Raw genomic sequence first — 24,703 nt, 5'->3', positions numbered from 1 at the left:
TAATGGGATCATGGGCAGCAAAGGGTGTTTGTGGGAAGAGGTAGAAACAGGCAGCACAGTTGGAGAAGATGGAGAAAGCAGCAGGTAGCATTAAGTAACTGCAGAGCAGCAGAGAAGGAAGTCTTTTCACAAAGGCAGCCAAAATCCTAGGTGGACAGGGAAAAAAAGAGGGCAGCTAAGCCACAGAAAGAACCTGAATGGAAAATAGATCATCTTGTTAAATCACCTTTTAAATTAAAATAGTTTACTGGCCAGCAAAAAGCAGAGAAGAAAAGAAAAGAAAGTGGGAAGGAGGAAGGAGTTTCTGCTCATCCAAGCAGCATCACAGTAAGACAACATTTACCTTCACATCTCAAAATGATCTGTGCAATAAAAGTATGTTGTGAAGCCAAACAACGGCTTCTTCGCTGACGGCGTTAAACTAGTCAAACCACCGTTGTGTCCTCAATAGAGGATGTTTGCTGCTGCTGTGCCGTGGTATATGAAACTACAGTACGGATTACCAGGTTGGTGAAAACTGCCTGCAAAGTGGCAGAATAAAACGGCAGAGACCAGAGCTAGCGGAGAAGGACTCTCTGAACTGCTCCTCTCCTCTGTAAAATCTCAGCCTATGGATCGGAGCAAAGGAAAGAGCTGCCTGAAGTATTTATACTCCCTTTACTCCTAAATACCAAGCTAGCTGTTGGTGGATATTGGCTTCCAAGTGTAATTACAGTTACCTTGAGGAACAGAGAATTAAATCCCAGGAATTTTCTTACACATAGTGCAAATGGAGGTAGCACTCCTTTCTGCACTGCATCCCGTCCCTGCTAAAACAAAAGTTGGCAGTGGCATTTGGCCCATAAAACTCAGGGATTCTCTACAGAGACAGAGCAGAGATTAGGAGACAAAAAGAGAAAGAAATGAAGAAAAATAGAAATGGGGTCTACCATTAGATAAAGGCGATGGCTGCTTCCTAACATTTTATGATAACAGAAGGATGCCCAAGAAATAAAAAAAAGCAAGACTCCTTAAGAACTTCACGTATAAAAACATTGCATCTTTTCTGCACAAAAGGTGTCTTCCTTAGGTCTTGTACTAATATAATAGCTAAATCCTTATTAGACTCACAGTGGACTTTTTGGTAATTAATTAAGGCAATAAAAAAAGGTGTGCCGTGTTCTTGTCTAACATCAAAAGCAATCAGAATAATAATGGAGCCAATTTGGGAAATTCTTTCCTGTATCTCCCTCATGAATTAACCTTTCCATTCAAAAGGTACACCCAGGCCCAGGCAATCCCTAGCAAAGCAAAACAAAGCAAAACAGATGCAGGCTCACAAGCTCAGAAGACTGGCTCCCTCCTCCTCCCAGCAGCTGCCAATTACCTCAATTAACAAATACAGATGCAAATGATATATCAAGAAAAGAAAAGGCAAAGATACGTAAAGGTGAGATCACAGAGCTTCACTCTGAACATTCCGGACCCACTTTTAATATATTGTGCGGGGAATTAGGACTGTTACTCTCATTAAGACTATCTGGAATTGTATATCTAAATCCCCATGCACCAAACTGGAAATATATATGCCCCTCTGAGAATAGCTAGAATTGCAACTGGATGACTAGCAATATATGTTTTTTCTATTATCCTAGCTGAAGAAAGACTTTAAAACTAATGAACAAAGACATGTGAGTGTAATGCTTTGGGAGATACAGGAGAAGAAAACTCAAAGAAAGGGAAAGCAGAATGACTCCATTAATAAAATTTAGAAAATATATACCTTAGTTGTAAAAGTTTAACTGCTTACAGGAGGAAAGGTTAAGGAAGAAAACTGCAATTGCATTCGGACAAAAGTCATTTTTGTCTCTATGCAACAAGAAAAGATGACAGATCGATTCTCAAATAATCACTTGCTTAAAACCATATGACACTGGAGGAGTTAAAAATACTCTGTAAATCAGAGGATAGATTTTCAAAAGCTCTTTTTTTTAAAGAAACCTTGATCTCTGAGTAAAATTAGTATATTGTTTTTCTGTAAAGTATCTTTTTACATTTTCCTTCTTCTCCCTTTAGGGGGTTTTGCTAACAGAAAGTGACCTTGTGTTACAACAGGTTAAACTTGCCTTCTTTTCTTGAAACAGCATCAGTTCAGGCAAACATGCACTCTTCCACTGTTACCACGTATTTTTTCTTTTCACTTTACAGTAACATAAAGCAGCTTTTCAAAAGCTCTTCCTAGCATTTCATTGTGGATTTTTGACAATTCACAACAAAGTAAGTCTTTGCAATTGGCCAAAGACCATTTTAACCGACGAACACCGCCACAAATTCGCTATGACCACCACGCACATCAGACATGAGGAAGTTGCAGAAGGAGATGCATGGGGTTGATTCACTAAGCATTATTAATGAGACTAGACGTCACCACCATCCCCAGGCTTTACGTTAGAGGCAACCTGCTGATTTGCACAAAAACACTGTCCCTTGAGCTGCTGAGCTCACCCAGACCACCCTGATAGGGACTGATGGTGTCCACAGCCCAGGCAGAGAGGAGCAGCAACTAACATCCCTTATGTGTAAGGAACTTCTACCAGCTCTGAGAGGTTAAAAAAAAAAAAAGACATTAGAAGAAAGTGCTCTCAGACACATTTAACTGAGATCATTACAGAATCACAGAATCACAGAATGGTTGAGGTTGGAAGGGACCTCTGGAGATCATCTAGTCCAACCTCCCTGCTCAAGCAGGGTCACCTAGAGCATATTGCCCAGGATCACATCCAGACGGGTTTTGAATATCTCCAGGGAAGGAGAGTCCACCACCTCTCTGGGCAACCTGTTCCAATGCTCTGTCACCCTCACAGTCAAGAAGTTTTCTCTCAGGTTTAGCTGGAACTTCCTGTGGTTCAGTTTCTGCCCATTGCCTCTTGTCCTGTCACTGGGCACCACGGAGAAGAGGCTGGCCTCATCCTCTTGACACCCCCCCTTCAGATATTTGTAGACATTGATGAGATCGCCTTTTAGTCTTCTCTTCTCCAGGCTGAACAGGCCCAGCTCTCGCAGCCTTTCTTCAGAGGAGAGGTGCTCCAGTCCCCTCATCATCTTGGTAGCCCTCCGCTGGACTCTCTCCAGGAGCACCATGTCTCGCTTGTACTGGGGAGCCCAGAACTGGACACAGTACTCCAGGTGAGGCCTCCCCAGGGCTGAGGAGAGGGGCAGGATCACCTCCCTCCACCTGCTGGCAACACTCTGCCTAATGCACCCCAGGAGACCATTGGCCTTCTTGGCCACAAGGACACATTGCTGCCTCATGCTTAACTTGTTGTCCACCAGCACTCCCAGGTCCTTCTCGGCAGAGCTGCTTTCCAGCAGGTCAACCCCCAGCCTGGACTGGTGCCTGGGGTTATTCCTGCCTAGGTGCAGGAGCCTGCACTTGCCTTTGTTGAACTTCAGGAGGTTCCTCTCCGCCCACCTCTCCAGCCTGTCCAGACGCCTCTGAATGGCAGCACAGTCTTCTGGTGTGTTAGCCTCTCCCCCCAGTTTAGTATCATCAGCAAACTTGCTTAGGGTGCACTCTGTCCCTTCCTCCAGGTCATTGATGAATACATTGAACAAGACTGGACCCAGGACTGACCCCTGGGGGACACCACCAGCTACAGGCCTCCAACTTGATTCTGCGCCATTCACCACATTACTGCTAGCGGCAGTGGCTTGAAAATACCCCAGCACCCTGGATTGCTAGCAGTCCTACCAGGCTCGCCTCAAGGGTGTGAGTGGGAGCAGGTTGTCTGCAGCCCACGCTGCGCTTGGCTTAAGTGGGGATGTGGTGCTCCACCATGCAAACAGAAACAAGGCTCAAGCTTCACGATGACACAGCACGATGACTCGGTTCCTATCATGAATCAAGTATTATCTATCTGAGTAAACAGACTGCATCATCTCAACAGCTTGTTAATGTAGAATAACAGAAACACTGAGAACAGTAACAACATTATTAGTTATTTCAGTGTTTGTCACAGCACGGAAGATAGGAAGGGCAATTCGCTGTTCAGATCACTCCTGAGGAGAGGATACCACTTCTAATCAGTCAACAAGCAGCAGAAGCATCACAAAATCCAGACGTTTATACTAGAATTTCCGCTGACCGGCACTGAGACCTGTGTCTCTAACTGCCTTTTGATGTCTGTCAGATGACTGGTTTGCAAGAAGTGATGTGAGCACTGTTCAGCACTGTCACCCATGGAAACTATCAGAGATGCAAAAAAATCCCAACAAAAGTGTTGCTCTGCTCACCATCCCTGTGAATACACCTTTAAAAGAACAGCACTTGATCGTACGTGCACCACAGAGCAAGGTTCGTGAGATCGCTGCCACTCTGAAATGCAAGGACACACTGGCAAGGAAGGATGACGGAGCCGTGGGTAATGTTGCACCTCAGCTCCTTCTGCCTCTGCTCCCCTCTCCATCTCCTGTAACACTGCCTTTGTATACATCTATGGCAGGGACTGTCTTTACCATCTATTTACACACAAACCTTAAATAATGGAGCTCAGACCTCGGTCAGGACATGAAAGCAATAGTGCTAAGTAACAAAAAAGCTAGTGGTGGAGCTTTAAGGGCAGCTTGCACAACATCTACCTGAGCTATGATCTACCAAGCTATTTTATGAATTATGTGCAAGGTCAGGGCATGAAGGAATGGTGAAAATGGAAGCTTCTGCTTGTCAACGGATTTGTTTTTGCCTGCCTTTTTTTTTTTGAAAGAAAGGTAGGACTCCATGGGATGCTTTAACTTTGCCTCCCTAAGCAAAACACGATGTTTGCCAAGGTTTGCAATTTATCTTTCGATAGAGGGTCAGGACTGGATCTTCAAAAACAGGGCTGGGCCTCATCTTCAGCTGCAGTCCCAGAATTGTCACAATCCAAAGTCAGGACAACTTCGCAAGTGCCCTCCAGGAAAAATCAGCCACAGTTGCTCCCAATGAATGTGTCATTGCACCTATACTCATGCTTCTTCAAACAGCCCTGGCTGGCAAGGAGAAGACTGAATTATCTCAGCTATAGCAATATCACCTCAAGCTGAAAATCTAGATTAAAAAAAAAAAAACACCAACAAAAAAGGTTTTCTCTCTAGCTAGCTGGTTTGGTTTTTAAAATGACGTTGACAGCTGTGGATGCATTTCTCAGAAGGAAGATGCTCTCTTTTTGCAAAAGCTAAAATTTGACTGCAGAAACCTGGAATCATTTAAAAGAGAAAGTTTATCAAGTGTACCTAAGAACGACTACATTTCAAATCTATAATCAGTCCAGAGTAGCAAGAGCCTCTTGATGTCAAGAAACAGCTTACTCACATAATGATTTTTGCAAGATGATAGTGTAGTCCAACACTTGGTTTCACAGCAAACAACTCCATAATGCAGCTAATCAACCGCACATAATAGTAAGTATCTCTGCGGTGACTTTCGATTTATTTTCTCCAAACACTTTCCAAATAATTAATCAATTTTCTCTTTTGGTGTGAAATAAGGGAACATCACTTTAAATATGTAGCTAATACATAGCGACATGCTGTTTGGGGCAGGATGTGACGCATCGATTCCTACAGCGCACTGAGAGGTTTGGTGGAACAAGAGTGTAATCTGAAATGACTACACCAGCAAAAAGGAAACGTTTCTGCTTGGCACCTGCAGGAGATCGTCTTACACTTTGAATCATGAGAGCATATTATTGCTGCAGAATATTTTAGTGGACAGGAAACAATCCACCCACGTTATTTGATTTGACTGCTTGCACCAGTGAGCTCCCCATACCCAGCTGGTTTATAATAGCTTTTGTGTATTTTGCTAGCATTCTTCCCCTTTTCTTCCTATCTGCTGGGGCAGGATAAGAGCAAAAATATTCCCCTGTCATTAAAACTTCCATAATTTGGAGTTTGATCAAGGATCTGATAAATTATTTTCTCATTCAAGATAATGAATCTTAGATTTTAGGCTCACACCTTGAATCATCATTTCTGTTTTTCTTGTCGTGCCTTTTTGGCCATGCTGTACCAAAGCAATGTATCAAATCAAACACTCCCAGGCAATTTCTTGGACTGAAAAGATTTCTGTTAATATTGTTAAGAAAAATCATAGAAATGGTTATTGAAAATATTTTGGAGTTTGCTGCTGTACTTACGAGACGTTCTTTGTAACATCTCAGAGTCAGAGAACAGCGTGCTAGAAGCTACCATGCTCTACTGTACTGAGTCAAGAAGTAATCTGATGCAGTGTGACTCTTAAAAAATACATATATTCAGGCTGTTTCAGAACATTTAAAATGACATCTGTGATTTGCAAGGTAAGAAATTTACTGACCGCTTGGTATTCTGTTCATGTCAAAAATAGCTAGTTATTCAGCTATTTCTGATAATTTACCACAGCCAGACTGAGCCAATAACTCATTTCACAGACTGTAGAAGAGTTGCTCCCGGTTTATAACAAGCATAAAGGCAGAATTAGGTCTTTTACTCTAATGGTGTCGTGCAGTCACTGAATCCACATAGCCTCTTTCTTTCAATCGTTCTCTTAATGATTTTATTATTTAGTCTTCGACTACTTGCCCTGAAAGTAGTACAGAGTGACCACAGTTGCCTCCTCTACAGTCTTTCACTTCAAACTGTCTCACATTTTTACAAATGTGGCAGACCAAGATAGAAATGATTTTTATTTTGGTCCACCCTGAACAAGATGGAAAACACTGGAGAATCGAGCCCTTAACTTCATACGCCAAAACAAGGAGAATTTCACTTTAGTTTGGGTCCTCAGCAGGCAATGATTACTTTTGGAAAAATAATGCTAATTTATCAGCTTAATTCATGGGGAAATCGCAAGCCTGCTTTGGAAATTACAGCCGAGAAGTGGAAGCAAAGCCTCGCATTGGACTCATGTCCCTAACAGCATTAACAGTGCAGACAGCAGCCTCTCAATCCCTCTGTCATCAAAAGAAATGACGGTGTTTCTAGCTGATGCTTTTATTGTTATGCCCCAGAGTACAGAAGTGAACCTTTCATCAGCGAAAGCCACACTGAAGGTGCAGCGCTTCTTCAATTCCACTCAAATTATGTTATAATCATGCCCTCAGACAAGTGCAAGGAGAAAGGGACTCCATAGCTGCTGCCTCAAACATCAGAGAAGTTGTTAAAGAACAATTAGCTGCACATGAAAACATGATGGCTCTAATCCCAGCCAAGGTCACCAAGACCTCTAATGAACTTCTGTTGAAGCACCTGGCACCTGACTGACAGCAGCCTAGGGGATGATGCAGCTTTTGCAGTCTTGAGTATAAACTCATACCCCACCACACCATTCCCTTGGTCTTCTTCATAGACCTCATGAGCCCCACCCCCTCCCTGTGTCACACCAGATGAGGTGGGAAAAGTTCGTGAGAGCTGTTTGAAACAGTGGTCGAAGCTCAGGAGCTCACTACTTCATACAAGTGAAAAGGCCTTCCCGAGGACAGGCGACATCCTGCCTTAAAAAAATGAAAATGCTCAGAGATGTGGCCGGGGGCAACTGCTACTGTCCATCGTGTGGGTTGGGTCTGTCCTGCGAGGCAGGCAGCAGCTTCTGGACTCACTGAAAACTACCAATACTTCACCCAATTTTTGATATTTTGAAGGACTGTGTCCTCAGTTTCTTAGCGTCTGATACATTACATAAAAGCCACGTTGCAATGTGACAAAGACCCTATGACACAAAACGTTTAGACTAAAAAAAATAGTCAAGCCTCCATTTTAAATTTGTACCAGATGAAGTGAAACATCAAAGGAGCTCCTTTTAATGGGCTTTTTAGCATGTGGTCCTTTGTTCTTAACAAGTCGGCACCAGCTGCTATTTCCATAACACCAAGTCATTAACATCCCTGGCCAGACTCTTGGCTGATGTAAATCAGCGTAGCTTCTCTGAAGGCAGGTATTTCTACTGGTTTACATCAGCCGAAGGTCTGGCTCCTCATGTGTAGCAGGTGCACACTGAAGTGAAATCTTCTGTGCCATATTTCACGTTTTCCCTGTCTTCACCATCACTACTGCCATACACATTCCCAGGCTGGAGAGTTAATTAGCATCAGCTGGAGCTAGTCAAGTTTCTATACAATAAATTCCATATTGTAATGAACAGCTTTCATCTAATTATATCTTGCTCAGGAATATATACATTTTCCAACTAATCTTGTACTCTGGGTTATTGTGTGGTGAGTTTCCAATATACAGAAGATGAGGTGAGAACACCAGATATGCCTACATTCATTCATCACAACTTTTAAAATGCTATTTAATAACTTAAAGTACAATATTATTGAGACTTTTCAGCCTGAAGACTGCCAACATCAGCCAATCCTGATTACCAGGAGCGTATATTAATTTAAAGGTAACCTACAAGTATTTTCTTGATACACTTAATGTCTCAAATATGAGGGGTATTCAACGTATATTTAAAACGAAAACATTCTTTTGCATTGCAGGTAACAGCGTATTCAAAATCCCATAGCACCAAGCACTCTGGTGAATGATAGGCTTAAAAATGCTTTACACCAACAGAAATACCAAATATTTTGATTATGAATTAATATCTAGACCTGCACACCCACACATACACATCCCTTCATAAAAATTTTAAAATACCATCTTGAAATAAATCATAATCTAGTTATTTCCCCTTTAGCAAAAATTAATAAATTGCTGCTGGCTTTGGCACTTCCGAACGAAACTCACTTTTAGAAGGAAACCAAGCCTGTAATCCTCTGGGGCTATTCAACACCCCCAAAGGCCAGACCCAATTTCAAGTTTCCTATACCCTGTCTTATGTTGCTTTAATTAAATAAATGATGCTTTCGTGTCACCTGCCATTCTCTTTGGGAAAAAGTATAACCAACTACAACGCCACAAAATTGTTCTTTCTCACTGTTTTCCGTATTTCAAGAGTATTTTATTATTTGTGTTTCTTGCCACCTCAGCTATTCTTCCCTAATAACTCTGCACAGCGGTTTTAGGTGTGACAACAAAAGGAAGACAAAAGTGTAGTTTTTGTAATACCTGAAGTGTTGGCTGAAATTATTTCAGCTTACAAGCTGCAGTTTAAGGTGCTCAGACATTCAGAAGTTTAAGACGATCCAAGCTTACACAGATCAGTTTAGAAGTTAGCATTTATGATCTCACCCAGTAAAGTGATGATTTTGTTTAATCAAAAGGTCAAAATGAATTTAAAAGTGTCCCATTTTCTTCTGCCTGCCTCTTTTTAATAATTCAACATAGCACTAAGCAGGTAATATGTTGTAACAAATAAATGGAAAACTAGATATTCATGTGGAATATATTCTTTGTGAAAGGTAGGTGAGAAACTGAGATTAAAAGATGCTCCTGTCTTCAACAGAAACAAGACTAATCTTTCCATTTTTAACTTACCTTGTATTTATAAGACATCAGCTACAAAAGGTAAGGGGCATGGCAGCATTCACTCAGAAGCAATTTTAGCAAGCTCTGACAACTTATTAAGAGTTACGAGTGAAGTCACAATGATGCACGTTTATTACCTCCTGCGAGGACCTCCTAGAGAGGCGACGTCACCAAGGCCGGGGAGCGCAGCACCTGGGACGCTGGGACAACCCGGGGCTGCGAGCCCCGCCGTTTCTCCTCCACAGGGAGCCGTGGGGCTTTCCGGGGTGACATTTCACATTAAAGTATGCAGATGCTCTCTGAGCCGTCCAAGGAGTTTAGATGCTGACCGCTCATTAAAAATAAATGTGTCCTACAAATCTATGCCCTCAGGTGGCTCAAGTCTGACTTCACGCACAACGTGGATTTTCCAGGACTTATCCCGTTCCTTGCCGGATAACGGAAGTAAAGCATCCAAAGCAATGCAACCAGTGCCATATACAGCCCGCAAAGGTGAAACCACAAGGTTATAATTCAACTTTGGGATGATAGAGCATGAAACATGGCTTTGAACACAAACTGAGACTGACAGTTTTGGACTTCTCAGTATAACATCCCTGAGCATTGTCCAAGACTTACATTTCCTAAATATGCCTAAAAATACACCTTTCATATGTGGCACACAGTGGAAATGCATGCCTCTGGAGACCATCTGGTCCAGCCTGTCAAAAGCAGAGCCTTAGATTAGGTTATCCAGGGCCATGTAAAGCCAAGTTTTGAATATTTGGATTTGAAGATGAAATAGTATGAGTAATACTGTATGTATAGTTGTCATTACATTAGTGAGGACACATGAAAACTTAATAAATGAAATGCCAAAGAGCCCATGACTCGGCTGGCCCCACTGGAAACAGTAAGCCTGGCCCTGGTTCCTGAAAAACGGACAAGTATTTGAGCGCTCGTTCCCCTCTGGGTCCTAGTAAGACAGACTGCACATCCTAGAAAACATATGAACAGATTTCATACAGAAAAGTCTAGCCTCAAATGCCATTTTTTGATTGTTTTGGCCAAGGTGATGCTATTACCATTAGTGATTTCGCTGGTGGGAAGCCCTGGCTTACAGGTGCAAGCTAACTTAAGCTTTCCAGGTCATCAAAAACATAAAAGACAAAGGAAACTGGGCAAACTCCTCGGTTCCTTCATCTATAGGATGTTAAAGTACTAAGTTAATGGACTATGTGAAAGTATTGTCAGGGTGTAAAGAGTTGTTTGCTGCCTCTTCTTTGCTAGTGCTTCCTTCTTTTTTAAACTTTTCATTTCACAAACGTTTCCATTCATAAACATATGACAAACCAAAGTTTGAATGGATTTCATCTGGAAAACTACGGAGGAAAAAAACACCTAAAGCAACTGGGAATCTGTTGTGATATGGGGGATTTTGCTGGTTTGTAAAGCAGCATCTTGCAACAAAGATCTTGCAGTTTTGAGCTGTAGACGCAGAAGCGCCACAGCAGGAAGGTAACAGCTTCCTGTTGTAGCTTCATTTATTCAAATATTTAAAACTAGTTCAGACAAAAGCCTTATCACAGGCTCTAGGACTGCACCAGACTGGGATATTTGACCCACTGGATCTCCATTTCTCACTTCGTGATTCTGGGAACTAAAGAGAGCTCAAGGTTTCATTTTCTCAGGTTAAAATCCTCCCAGTTGTCTTTCATTTTAATGAGTGGTGTAGATGTCTCACGAATTTAACTAGGTTTCTTATCATTTGTCCCATTGAATCGTTGACAGCTATTCGAGAGCTCATTACTTTTGGGAGGCTAGGGAGAAAGACTGCTGTTTGGAAGCATTATGCTGGCTGCGCATGCAGGTTTCACACAGGAAAGTTGTGGTAAGCTGATAAACACCTTGCTATATATTACAAAGGGTCTGATCAAGAAAAGTGTATACATTGCATTCTACATTCTTGTGCACACAAATGGTGGAAGCTATTAAAAAGGTAACACTTCCCGCACATATTTACACCTGCATTCTTGTGTACACAAATGGTGGAAGCAATCTTTTAAAAAGTAGTATTTCTCAGGTGGTTACCTCACTTATTTCCGCTTTTCAGTAAAACTGGGGGAACTATGAATAATCTTCTATTTCACTTTCTAATTACTGCTAGTAAAAGCGATTTTTTTCATGGCCACCAATGCATTTCTGAGTCCAGGGAAATCTCAGTATTATTTGAATCCTTATTTCTGTAATATGTCACAAAAAGACTTTAAATTGTTTTGAACAAACCCTTGAATACACAGTACTTCCTACCAAAACCTCAGAAGGACATTGTTATTTCAAATTGGGCTACTATACAACAAAGCCCAATGACTTACTTTGCTGGTGTCGATCAGGGAAAATCCCTCTCCAACCATCACCACCTTAAACTTCTTTACCTTCCTTTACCACCCGTTGTCATTGTCCCTCTCTTGCTCACCACTGTCTGTCATTTCCCCTTCATTCCAAAAGCAAACGGTCTGGATTGTACTTAAAAACACATAGGAGTTAAACATCCAGCCAGGGAAACCCCGTGGCTAAGCACCTTAAATCACTGCTGTGATTTACGGGCCTGACTCCAGAATTACCAATGCCACTAGTTTCTCTGTGCCAAATTTTGGCTCTACAGATAATTTCTTTGTGATTAAAGCAGGAGGTCTCCGAATAAGGCAGCGCCTTCTCACTGTTTTCACCTTGATAATTACAGGAGTCCTACCACAGATCTCAGGCAAGGGAAAAAAGGAAAGCGAGTGCAGCAGTAACAAGAAGGAAGAAAACAGCTCAGCCTAGATTTTACATCATATTCTAGCAAATGAGACAGCCTGCAACTTTTCATCTTTCTCCTTTTTTTTCCCCATTTGCGAGCTGGGAAAATAAAGGTACGAAGGAAGCTTATAGCTCATACACTGACCATTAGATCAAAAAAGCTGTATGAGCACAACATAATTGCAACTGAATGTAGCCCAGGGTACATGGGGAGTAAGCTCTAACCTTGGTGCCTTTAGTAAAACCAGACTCCCTCATTGACATTCCTCCCATCCCCATTCGCTTCCTGTAGAGTCAATAAACTGAGCTGCAGTTATTCAAGTGCACTGCAGAGTAGCTGCTACAGCCCACTGCAGTGGAAGCTGTACCACTCAGTGCACGAAGCAATCCCCACAGTATCTTTCCCTTTCCTGAGAGCAATGTTGCGAGGAAAATTTTATGTTTGCAAAATGCTTGGAGATATTTGGAATAAATGTGCCAAAGATGTGTGAAACTTTTACCTGGAGCCATGAGTTATAAAGCTCTGGGCTTATTACTTCTAAATTAAAGCTGGAAAACAAACTCATATTTAATCATAAGGAGCACAAAACCAAGCTCAGTCCAGCCATCTCCTCCTTAATCCCAGGCTTCGAAACTCAGCCCTTCTTTTTAAAAAGAAAGGCCTAATTTTCAGTGGCTGCATGTTTTGGGAACAAATAGTGGTTTCCTGCTGAAAACACAAGCCGAATTTTCCTCCATCATCTGATGATGAGTGGTGTGCATCACCAGCATGGCAAATACATTCATAGTAGTCCTGGAACTTAAAATGTCTGGTTTGTGCTCTGACTCATCGTGCATTTGCAGAAGCAAGGATTATTATTATCTGCTCACACAAAATCATTCTGGTGGGTCTGTTCCAGTACGAACCTCTGATCTACCATACATAAATCACTTACCTGCCTCATAACTTGGGCTAGGAAGCTGGAGAGAAAATGTAGTGTGATTGCTGCCAGATTGTTTATTATCTTCTTTCTTTACTGCTACTACATTATTAGCTCCTTTGGGTATATCCACAAATGCTGAAAGTTCAGAGGGAAAGACACTTTTCAAAGGGTATTTAGTACCCAAATAGCCCTCATCTGTTGTCTGTTTTTTAATTGCATTATTTTCTATTAAATCTGCACTCCAGCTTGCTCTGAGTGGAGTCTTGTTTCCTCCTAGGAGCTTTGACTTAAGTATCTCCGCTAATGGCTCTCCATTAGCTATGCCATCTACTCCATCTGCTGTTAATCTAGATGAACTGCAATTTATATGGAAGGACAATGCTGATCTATGAACTTTTTGGCATTTAATTTGAGGTTGGTCAATGCACACATAGAGTGACTTGTCTAAATAATAGATAGTATTTGGACACAGCTGAGAAACTCGAAGATGAACACATGAGGTGAACGAAGGCAGTACTTTTCCTCTCCAAGTGCTGCCTTGAAGAACCACTCCGGTTTCTTCATTTCTAGAGCTGAAAAGCTGGTCTTGAGGACCATCATGTGGCCGTGGGCATGATTCAGAAACCTTAAAGTCACCAATGGTTCGATTTCCATGAGACCCTTGGCTTGGAAGAGGTCTGCCCCAGGGAGCAGGTCCGGCCTCGCTCGCTGGGGTAGGCACAGCGTTGGCGTTGGCGCGCGCATCGCCCTCCCCGCGTGGTGGAGCCCCTGGCACTGGGGCGCTCCCGGGCCCACCGACACGCCGAGCAGTAACGGTTATGGAGGCAAATCCTCTCTGCTGGTTTGGATAGTGGTCTTCCTCCACAATGTGGGAGTCTGGTCGAGCCACAGCGTCATCCAGAGATGCATGAATTTCTATCCTGCTGGGAGGCAACGTGAATGTGCTGTGAACGTTGACGGAACCACGGTTAGCCACAGAGCGCTTCGCAGGATAAGCACCTATGTACGTAGACAAAGCAGACCCGTTTTCTCCTGACTTATTCTCATCAGTCATCTGTGAAATGACCATAGGTGAAATCAATTTGGCATTTTGTGATGCCAGAGATTCCTGCAAATGAAGAGATCCAAATTATCAAAATATTCCATCCTAACACATGTAACTATTTCGCATTTATCATCTACCGTACAAGACAGTTTTGTTCACGGTTTCTTCTTAGCTCTCTATTCATGCTAGTCTTTTGCCATTTAAAAACATGCATTCTTAATAATCGGCTCTGAATTGTCTGGGCGAGCGCTGTGAAAACCTGCTCACTCCAATGCTAAAACGTTAAAAAACATTAACACTAAAAATTCACATTTTATACTATAGTTTTCACTACTTGTGTAACCCATTGCTGCAGTGGGGATTTGTGGTTGTTGCATTTGTTTAAAAACGGATGCGTCAAAGGCAATTGTCACTTTCAGATTCCAGATTGCTCTTTCACGACAGTCTGCCAGAATTTAAAATGCATTTAAATGTATTACGGATCATTACCCTGAGAGTACAAACGTGCCATCATGGGCTGCGGAGGGCATCGAGGTCACTGCTTGTGCACAAGATCATCAGTTGCAAGCATGGAAAAAACTTCTTTACGGTCCCTCCCACAAAAACGATACAATTTCCCACAAGGGATCCGGGTACTATTTTAATTCATTAGTTCTCTCTTGCTTAACATTACTTGGCCAGATGACTGGTTACGTAAGTCACATGCAATAAAGCAGCTGACCTAATCTCTCTGCTGCTGAAAATGTGGCTGATTAGGTTGCTGCAGCCCCAGGTTCTCGGGTTGCCCAGCGCTCATAGGAAAAAGCCGGGGAATTGTCACGTGCATGCTGAGGAGTAGCAAGCCAGTATGAAAGTTCATTTGAGGGCCTCCTTCATGTTGATCCGATACATGCGGGCTTTACCTGGGCTCATGATTTATATTCAGGACAAAAGTTCTGCAGAGCCATAAGAATTAGTACTCCGTGCTCGTTACGGAGTAATTAGTACTCCGTGGTTCGTTATCCGAGCTAGAGGACTGAACAAAACTGGGTGACTGTAACAGATAGGAGCATTTTTTTCCTTTCTCTAAACAGACAGGGGGTGTTGGAAGGGTTTAGGTGAAATTTGATAGCCTGCATTGCTCATGTTCATTGTGAATTCATCTCAGTGGTATCTGAGCATCTATCATCTAATAATCAATTTAACAAATACTGATGAGTTTGGATAGTGATAAAATACATCTGCTTTAATATGCAGCCTGAAGAACAACAGCTAACTGGTGAAGCTAAAGAAATACATTCACTTGATTTTTTTTTTTCCTGTTAATTACTGCTCTTCTTGTTAGTCACTGGGCTGCCACTGTTCTCGAAACCAGGTCGCAGGTGTTTGCTATCTGTTTTGGTTTTGGCCTGTGCCTTCTCTTTCTGCTTGCGGTCTTCACAGCCCCATGTCTCTCTCTACAACTCTTTCTGTAGCTGATGTTTGCTGAGGGGACCCCAAAGAGGTAGAGGTAGATCAAGAGTTTATTAACAGGGTGAAATGCCAGGTAATTTTTATCAGTTCTTTAAACTAGCTGCCTGTGGTTTTGACAATTCAATAATTTTACAGCCCCAGGGAAAGCGTTTTCTTCCTTCTCTGTTTCTTTCACGGTTTGTAACAACATTTTCCCATATTTTCTGCACTGTATTTACTTCCACCTACAGGTTTAAGACCTCTGCATGGCTTCCAAAATTCTCTCTTTCCCTCAGATTTTTACAAGGCACTGAAGAAGAATGTCCCTTGAAATACTTTATTTTTGATGCATCTCATGTCCTCCAGTGGTTTATGAGCCATTTATTTCTTAAGTGCTACACAGATGGAAACCTCCTGCAAGAGTCCAAAGGCATGCAAAAAAACGCTTCTGATTAGCCTCAAATTCATGCACTAATATTTTGAACAGCAATTTGCTTTTCCTCTTTATGCTGCAGTATTCAGATTAGTCCCTCCTCCCAGCCTTTGACAAAGAAACGGATCTTTAAGGCTTGACGAGCTGATCTTTTGCTTTTGGGGAGTTTTCAAGCTTCACTGCCTATTGTGAGAAAATAGGCACTTACATAAAGAAATTTTGGTGAACTGAAAACCTCAGACTTTACCTGAGAACATCTGAGAGAGTATGCTGATATCTGGGAAACCACTCTGTGTAGTCTCCTGGGATATTTTTAAAAAACATTTTTGCCCCCAGAAAACACACCTTTCCCCCCCCCCACCGGCAGAACACTGCCTAAAGAATCACAGCATTTCAGCCATCATTTCATGTGGCGTTTCTGCTGCCTAAGCTGAACCTAGCTAACCAAAACCAAGCACAAATACACTGCTCAGCAAGCGACAATTGCTTTTTAAACCTGAATGCATTCTGCTGACTGTTTTCTAAACATTATTTATTTATTTTACCTTTGTAGAGTTTGATTTTCTCTCTGCAGCATTCTCCCTCTGCAGGCCTGTGAATGTCCTTTGACTGCTAGTGCCCCATTGCTTTTGTTTCACTGCTGGGGGAAAAACGTAGAGAACATATTATTTTCGGTGTCCTGGAGGAGACGAGTTACAAAATGCGGGATCTGAATGGAGCGCAAGCAGGAGGGAAAGAGCTACTGTAAATGATCTGACTGGCATGGGATCCATTTATCTGAGGCATCACATTTCTCCCCTTCCCGGCAGAGGCACCTGAAACATTGCTGGGATCTTGTTGCACAGATCTGGTTTTGAACAGCCTCACAATGCATTCAGGTCTGAGCCAACGCTTGAGTATCTGGGCTATTGATTTCCATGACTTTAGGTCTGTGTATGAGGGAGTCAGGGCAGATGGGGAACGTGAACTTCAACCAATTCACTTTTCTGTAGTCTGGAGAGCCTGAGAGTGCAGATGAGCACACAGAGGGATGCTATGAGATTTGTTTCATTTAGACCAAGTTCCCTTCATATCCAAAGAACTAAATGAATTTTAAATCATATTCACAAATACTGTGATATAATAACATTTCTGTTTCAATAATAACTATTACATCATTACATTGATCTCCGACTAGATTTTGTTTTCTGTGAGTGCTAGTTTTGTTGCTGGTTTTTATAAAGAATTAATTTCCATATAATAAGGAGTCTGAGATATTGCAACAATGCATCAATACATTCACTGCCAGTAGTTCTGCCAGAAATTACGTTACTTCCTATTTTGTAATAAGCATCTGAAATTAATTTAGACAAATTCTCTATGTGGACTGAAATCTCCTGACATTACTGGCTGTTGTTTTACAGCAACAAGTCATACTGCTAGTAAGACTTTATTTTACTTAGGCAGTTTGCCATAGAAGTTGATAATTTTTTACAAACTAGAATTTCAGCTTACACATAACGTTACATTAATAAGGGAATATAAACCAGCTCCACTTTAAAAAGTGCTTAGTAAAGTGTATCTGCCATAGCAGGCTTTATGCACCTCTGTGGGTGCAGGTAAACAGGAGAAGGGAAAGAGGGGGAAAAATATCACCATCTCCCTCCCAGTAAGAGGTCTGCTTCCAAGTCCCACCATGGGACAGCAATCACAGATTGCTGATAGGATGTTTGATGAACCTCCTACTTTAACATTCAAGGTCCAATAACTCCCCATTTCCTCATAATGACCCTACTCCAACTCATTTCTAGCCAGTTTTCCTCCTTTTGGAAACAGTGCTGACAGGCTCAGACGCCCTTGCGGGATTTGGGCTCCTCCCTGGCGGGGTTTTACTGCAGTGGACTTTGCTGCTGCAACTGCACATTCGTAGCTGGCATAAGAAAAGAGGTTTGCTCTTGCCATTGAGCAACAGAAAGTCCCAAGCGACAGAGAAAATAGCTGGACACATTAGCTGCAGTAAAAAGAAGGGGGAAAACAAAAGGAATCCAGAAAGTAGGGGGAGTGCAGGGCCCGCAACAAAAATTTTGGCAAGGAAGCAATGCATGGCTGAAGTCAGTGAAAATCCCATGAACCTGACCTAGCCCTGGGTCACAGTAACTGCTGGCACAAAACACACGCGAGAAGCCCTTGGCCTTGGGGCCTGCTCCTTACCTTGTTCTGCTAAATAGTGAGAAGAAGGCGCTGATCTTTCGAGGAAGGATAAAATCCACCTGTGTCCACGCACAGCTGGATAGGGGTAACTACTGAGTGATTCTTATAGAAAGACTATTTTCCGTGTGTCAGTACTCTGGTGATCACGATGAAGAGCAGCTCCATACCCTGACTCACTTCTTAAAATAACAAAGTAGGGGATAACTTGCAGAAGAGCACAAAGAATTTGTTGGGAGTTAAGAAAAGACCTCAGAAAATTCAGAAGTTTGACATAGAAAGTGCATGTCATTACAGCATCAGCATTAAGTTATCAGTGTTTCAAGTTATCAATACCTTACAGCAGGAAAACTACAGATATCTCGGATAGATCCGTGCAGCAACAACGGGTGAATATGAGCTTGCGAGTGTCAACCAGCATGTGCAAGGAAACCCAGAAGGCTGGCTGGAGATAAATCAAAACCAGAAAGGCATGTTTTGCCAGATGGTCTTTCAGGAATTTCATTCACATGTACTTTAAGCACAGGAGAAAGACTGAATACTATGGGGTCCAACAAGAACATGTTGTCAATCCACACAGTAAATTATATATAACACGTAAGTTATTGTTATCAACGTAACCTCCTGCGACTAGGAACAATCCATAGATAGACTCTTCCCATTTCACAAAGAGCTCTTTGGAACAGAGCAGTTCAGTCCTGCTTATTTAACTTTAAAAAGTAGCTGTTTCTGCAGTGGTAGAGATAGGAAGAAGTGAGGTGGGAAGGAGAAGAACAGGAAATATTTATGCCCTTTGCTAAATCATTCAAAGTGGAATTTTGCATTGCAGTTCCATATCCGGGGTAATGACATTCTCATATTACTATAGGAATCCTATTGTTCGGAAATCCTCAAGCTTGGCAAGTCATTTAAGTTAGTTGCTGAAAAAGATTAAATGGCAGCGGAGGCAAAACCTCCAGTAATTTTCCTGATATTAAATACATTTTTGGAAGCTTCACTTTTATTAATTCACATCACTAGAACAAACAAAAATACCTTACAGAAAGAGCTTGAATCTCCATGTCTGAAATGAAGACAGACACGTCAGGGAGCACAATGGTTTAGATGAGAAGTGTGTGTCAGACACAGAGTATTCATACGTATTCTCATTGCTGACAAAACACCTTGTGCTGCAACTCTTGTTACACAAGAAAATACAAAGTGCAGTATTTCCCTGGTGCGCGAGCATGAAAGAAATGGCATTTCAAGTACTTTCCATCTCTGTGGGGAATATGAGAAACTTATTTCTATCCAAGTTGAAACCCTGAGGATTTGTTTAGCCTGCACAGACCTTCCCTTCCCGCTGTCGCCCACCTTGGCAGCCTCTGCGTTTCCCACGGGGAGCTCAGGCTCGCACCAGCGCGCAGGTGGGAGATGCGACAATAGGAAAGAGAGGAGCGGGCATGTGAACTTTGTCCTGCTGTATCTCCACTCTTTTTATTTCTTTCCCTCGAATACTGTTTGCTGAACCAAATGATATGCTCCTTGGCAAGGCAGCTGGACATCCGGCTACAGACCAGGGTTTTCCTAATTACAGAGTGCAGCTGGAACCGATTCTCCTGGTCTCAAGTGCCTCAGTGTTTGCCTTGGGCCAACTGGCAGCATGCTCAGATAATGATTCAGAAAAGATGTACTTGGAAATCAGCTTGCTAAAACACAGATAAACGGCAAAGGTGCAGATGCTGGTGCAAAATAGTGCACCACAAGTCTCTGGCATGCACATGACAGCCCAGCTTGTAGCCAGCCAGGATTTCTTACAAAATTTGAGCAGCACTCATGAAAATCATCCTCTTGTTGCCCTATTTCACCAGCATTTTGGGTCTTTGCTGGAAGCACAGCATGCAGATTGGTGAGCTGGAGGAGGACAAGCTGGGGTGTTGTGATGGCAGCCAGAATTATACCAGGGCAGAGCTGGAACAGTGGTAGAGATCTCTGCCTCATCCCCATGTTTGGTCTTGAAAGCTACATTTCACTCACTTAATGCTCATACGCTAAGCAATTTCAAATGTATGTCATTATGCTGGATCTCCTGCTCTGTGCTCAGATTCCCACTGACAGCGTCCTGACCAGGCCTGCCATGCCATCTGACCCCGCGAGTGTCTCCTCAAACAGACTCCTCCGGAGTCCCCAAGAACCTCTAGTGCTTCCCTTAAAACACGATTCAGCAGAAGAGCGTTGCAAAACATATCAGCCAACAAGAAAACGGAAAACTCCTCCACATCACCAAACAATGATCTTTTTTGTTGATCCCCAGCCCTTACCCCTGTCCCTAAACTGCTGATGAGACAGTATATCTCACAGAACACTTTCTTTGTGAAATACCTGGAAAACTCCTGAAAGGACATACGTCATGGCAGAAACCTCACCGAGCTCACTGGTTGTGTTCGATTGTGGGAGTCCACAGCAAACCATCGACATGAAGCAAACTGTGATTTGTCATCCCAGAGACGCTGGGGACAGTCTGGTTCCCATCCAGGTTTGGGGCCACAGAGCGTCCCGGCACCTGTGCCAGCAGCAAAGGTGCTGCCGGTTGCCCGGACGCGCTCAAACTTCCTCCTCAGAACTTGGAAGCCAAATGACGCTAATGCCCTGCTCGGAGGGAGGTACACAAGAACTATAACCCAGCCAATAAAAATGTGAAGTCTTTTAAAACGTCTATTTTGAGCCTTTTTCTCCTTTTATGCATTATTCCTACTGTAAGTTATCTGTGGATAAACCATATCGTTCAAAAAGACTGAAGATATTCATTTCTACGTTGTACTGTTTAAAACACTGGATTTGTTTAGATTTTGCTGTGGCTTACTTAATTCAGACACCTGAGGAACCCTTGAGGAAAAGTGTCATCATTAAAGATTCACTGCTCTCCCTCTCCGTAGAGGTTGGGAAAGCTTGTAATTCTCTTTTTCATATCTGAAATGAGTCATCCAGAAACCCATCCGGACGTTACAGATATGTCTAAGATGAAAGCCAAGTCAGAATAAACACCAGAGCCAAATTCACTTCTCCTGGCCTTCTTCATATGTCACAAAAGCAATAGGAACAACAGCAAACAAAAACTGTGGAGAGTTCTTTTTGTCAACTTTAAACTAAAATTAAGTAACCAAGCTAAGGTTCACATGTAAAGTACCAACATAAAGGGGTTCACTGGATCTAGAGATAGACAAAGGCTGGAAGTTCCCCCTTGTATCTAAGTCCGTGCTGGTATTAAATTGATTGATAGGGAACCCGCTGCCGAATTTGGTGTTGGCTTGTTGGCGGAGGGTAAGCGCTGGCACAATCTCGCCATCCTTCAGCGATGTTATCCTGAGCCGTAAGACTCGCAGCATGTTTGGAGTGAGCTGAAGGCAGCTAGGGATCCCACCGTACTTACCGTCAAGAGAGGATGACAGAGGCAGAGTACCTCAGTCCTCTTACAGGGTCTGTGCTGCTCCTCTTAATATAAGAACCAGGCCCCTATTTACATTGGGGGTCAAAATGCGATATAGCAGCTGCCAGCTCTTTTCTGGAAGTCGTTCTTGCAGTTGAACCAACAACATGAACACAGTAAAAACAAGTGCCTTGCCACAAAGGGAAGTACTTCAACACAGCTGCACAAAGAAAGCGGTATTTTAAGGCAGCTCCACCGGGAAGATTTTCCAATCAGAGTAAGCCAAACAGCCTGAAATCACTTCTATCTGACCAGGATTCATTATGTAAACAAAACAGAAAAATATTTTCTTAAGGTGTCAGGATGGATTTTCTTCCATTACAAGGAGCATCATGAGATTTGTTAACTGAATTATCTTTCACTGCTTGCACACCTTGAAGCTGTAGCTGGCTGCCTGCAGAGATGATTACAGGATCTGCCACGGAACGGACAAATGAGGTCTGGTCTGCTATCAAAAAGCCAGGAGTCGTAAATCTCTCGTTATACGTGCCATTAGAAGCAAGATGCTCATCAGGGGGCTAGCAAGAGCATGCGAATTACATCTTGAAGCCTATGCATAAGAAAAAAAATATTATCTTTTCATTATGCGTTACTATTATCCTTTATCCTCACTTAATAAAATAAAAAGTGATCTCTCTGGGGAATAGCCCCCAGCATATCCATCACACACACACACACAGTTAACTGCGTAGAGTCTTCATGTTCTCATTTTTCACCTTTCTCCTCCTCCGCTCAGCTTTGTTTTGTTTTTAATTTCAGTGGTATGGGGAGGAACACATTCATAGGTTTCTCGAGGCAGCTCAAGCTTATGCTAACAAATCTCAGGTCCTAGCAACACCGACTAACTCGCAAAACCTGCCGGAGCCCAGCTATATGGATATAATTCAGGCCAAGTACACAGGGAGTACCTGGGGAGATTTAAACCAGCACGGATTTGATTTCTTTAGCCTAAATAACATGGTCCGTCACTGGAACTCCGTGATGTAGCACTTCTGAGATCTCTAATTTATAAAATGTGGCCGGAGGGGAGTGGGGAGATTAAAGGCAGGGTATTAGAGGAAGGATATCTGTAAGGCATGCAGAAGTGGGGTGGATCACTAGGGGTAGTGATGCGTAATAGCCAAATCACTATCCTTCTTAATTTCTCTTCAGTATTTTTCTACTATGACTCTGGGAGACAGATACTTTTCAATCATTTGGGGCATATTTCCCAAAGAGGATTTTGCGAAGCAGTGTGAGGTCAGGCATAAGCAGCAAGAAAAAAAATCTCCTTAGCGAAGAGGGCTCCCCTCTACGTAAACCTGGCAAATGTGATTCCAGTACGAGGTGCTCCATCCCAAAATGAGGTAAGGGACACGTCCAAGGACACTTGCACCAATGCAAACTGCATTTCCCTGCGCAAATCCTTCAATGTTGAAAGTTCCTGGGCAGAATTAAGAAAGCCTACCCACTCTTTCATGTGATTGATGATTGACTGAATGCACTTCAACTCAAATGAAATAAGAACGATATAGAGAGAAAGACATGCGGGGGAGATGCTGTAAAAGCTCATGTTTGATGGTCTTGGAAGCCGCTGACACCAAAAAGGTTTTTTCTTTTTTCTCTTAAGTGTGTGCACTGTTCTGCCCTTCCCAAGCTATGGCCTTCCGTCGGTCTGTCGTTCCTCCCGCAGGGAATCGATGGCTCTGGAAGCAGCACCCTGCAAGTCACCAGCAGGAACTGTTTTGTCCCACAGGTGCTGTTGGAGAGCAGGTGGGGAAAGGCAGATCAGTGGTGACCAAACGGAGCTAAAAGGCTGACGGGGCGTCTAAAAACCCATCACTGACACTGCAAGGACGACGCAAGTGGGAAGGAAAGCAAGAACAGGATTGCTCTGCAGGCGTGCTGTTCACTGTAAGCAGCACCTAACAGTAACTTCTGGGTTAGACAACCACGAACGAAATGTTTAAGTACGAACACCAGATGCGTCCAGAAGTCTGCTTGGAAAAGAGGGTAGAGAAGAGGTAAAGATGAGTAAAGGAGGAGAGTCGAAACCACATCAAAATTTAAGTTTTTCAGGTTTCATTTATCTTTGTAATTTTAATGTATTCTGAATGCTACTCCCAGTTCGTATCTTTGCACTAATTAGAATCAATTGGAATATGTTTTGGCTTAAAGACCATTCAGCACCTAATGTGCTCTCTAAATAAAGGCACAACTAGCAGAAACTTTTCATACCGAAAGAGCTATTGGCATGGATCCTCAAGTCCTTTCAATCCCTTTCACAACATTGTAGTGAGGCCATGTTTTTGAAATCGTATCCTTTTTTGAAAGCACAACAACATTTGGGATAGCTGTAAAATTCTTAAGTGACTGTAGACATGTCAAATATTATGCATAAGCAAACAAAGGGAAAGCAGCACGCAAGTCAAACAGTATATTTGTAAAGAGTTATTTTAGCATTATTATGTGTGTTCATGTAAAAGCCATAACATTCACAGAATTTGATTGTACAAATGGGTTTTGTACAAAAAAATTCCACCGGTGTTACTTAGACTGGTAGCATTTACAAAATGTTCACATTTGCATAAAGCTGCTTATGCATAATAGGAACTAGAAGTGATTCTTTGGCCTGAGCAATTCAGTATTTGTTACATTTCATCCGCCTTTGCATAAGCCTAACTTTAAGACGAGAAACTGTAAAGAACACAAGAGAAAACCTGTGCACTCCCTGTTATGTCTGCATTTCATGACTTAATATATATCCTACTGCAGGGACTTTTCATCATGCTTTTCCTTTACAAGACTATTTACTTTATTGATTTTTTTTTATACTCTTAATCGTGGCTTCAGGAAACGACGGATGCTGTGGGTGTGGATGCTTTTGTTAGGACATCAAAGTAGTAATTCCAACACACATCTGTATTAGTCCAATTTGGTTTCTGAAACACAGAAACAACATGTTCACATGAGCCAGATTTGACACTGAATAATTTGTACAACTGAAATAAACTCAGTGGGGTACCTACCAGTCATGAGAGACTGAA

General features: G+C 42.4%; 1 protein-coding gene across 5 annotated transcripts in view; it reads right to left on the bottom strand.

The window, feature by feature from the left end:
- C7H10orf90 (chromosome 7 C10orf90 homolog) overlaps nt 1-24,703 on the bottom strand; it is a 72,456-nt gene that overhangs the window by 21,575 nt on the left and 26,178 nt on the right. For 2 of the 5 annotated variants that reach the window (XM_009670525.2, XM_068951452.1), the window contains exons 2-3: nt 16,570-16,664; nt 13,128-14,223 (exon numbers count right to left, since the gene is read on the bottom strand). In XM_009670525.2, coding sequence (XP_009668820.2) covers nt 13,128-14,223; nt 16,570-16,664 — 1,191 coding nt within the window. Of the gene's footprint in view, nt 1-13,127; nt 14,224-16,569; nt 16,665-21,620; nt 21,654-24,703 lie in introns of those variants that run through there. The other 3 variants (XM_068951451.1, XM_068951453.1, XM_009670526.2) reach the window with 2 other exon arrangements.

This window comes from Struthio camelus, chromosome 7 (assembly GCF_040807025.1).
Source record: "Struthio camelus isolate bStrCam1 chromosome 7, bStrCam1.hap1, whole genome shotgun sequence".
Classification (NCBI taxonomy): Eukaryota; Metazoa; Chordata; class Aves; order Struthioniformes; family Struthionidae; genus Struthio; species Struthio camelus.
Note: the sequence above shows the minus strand (reverse complement) of the source record. Positions and strands in the feature narration are given on the sequence as shown.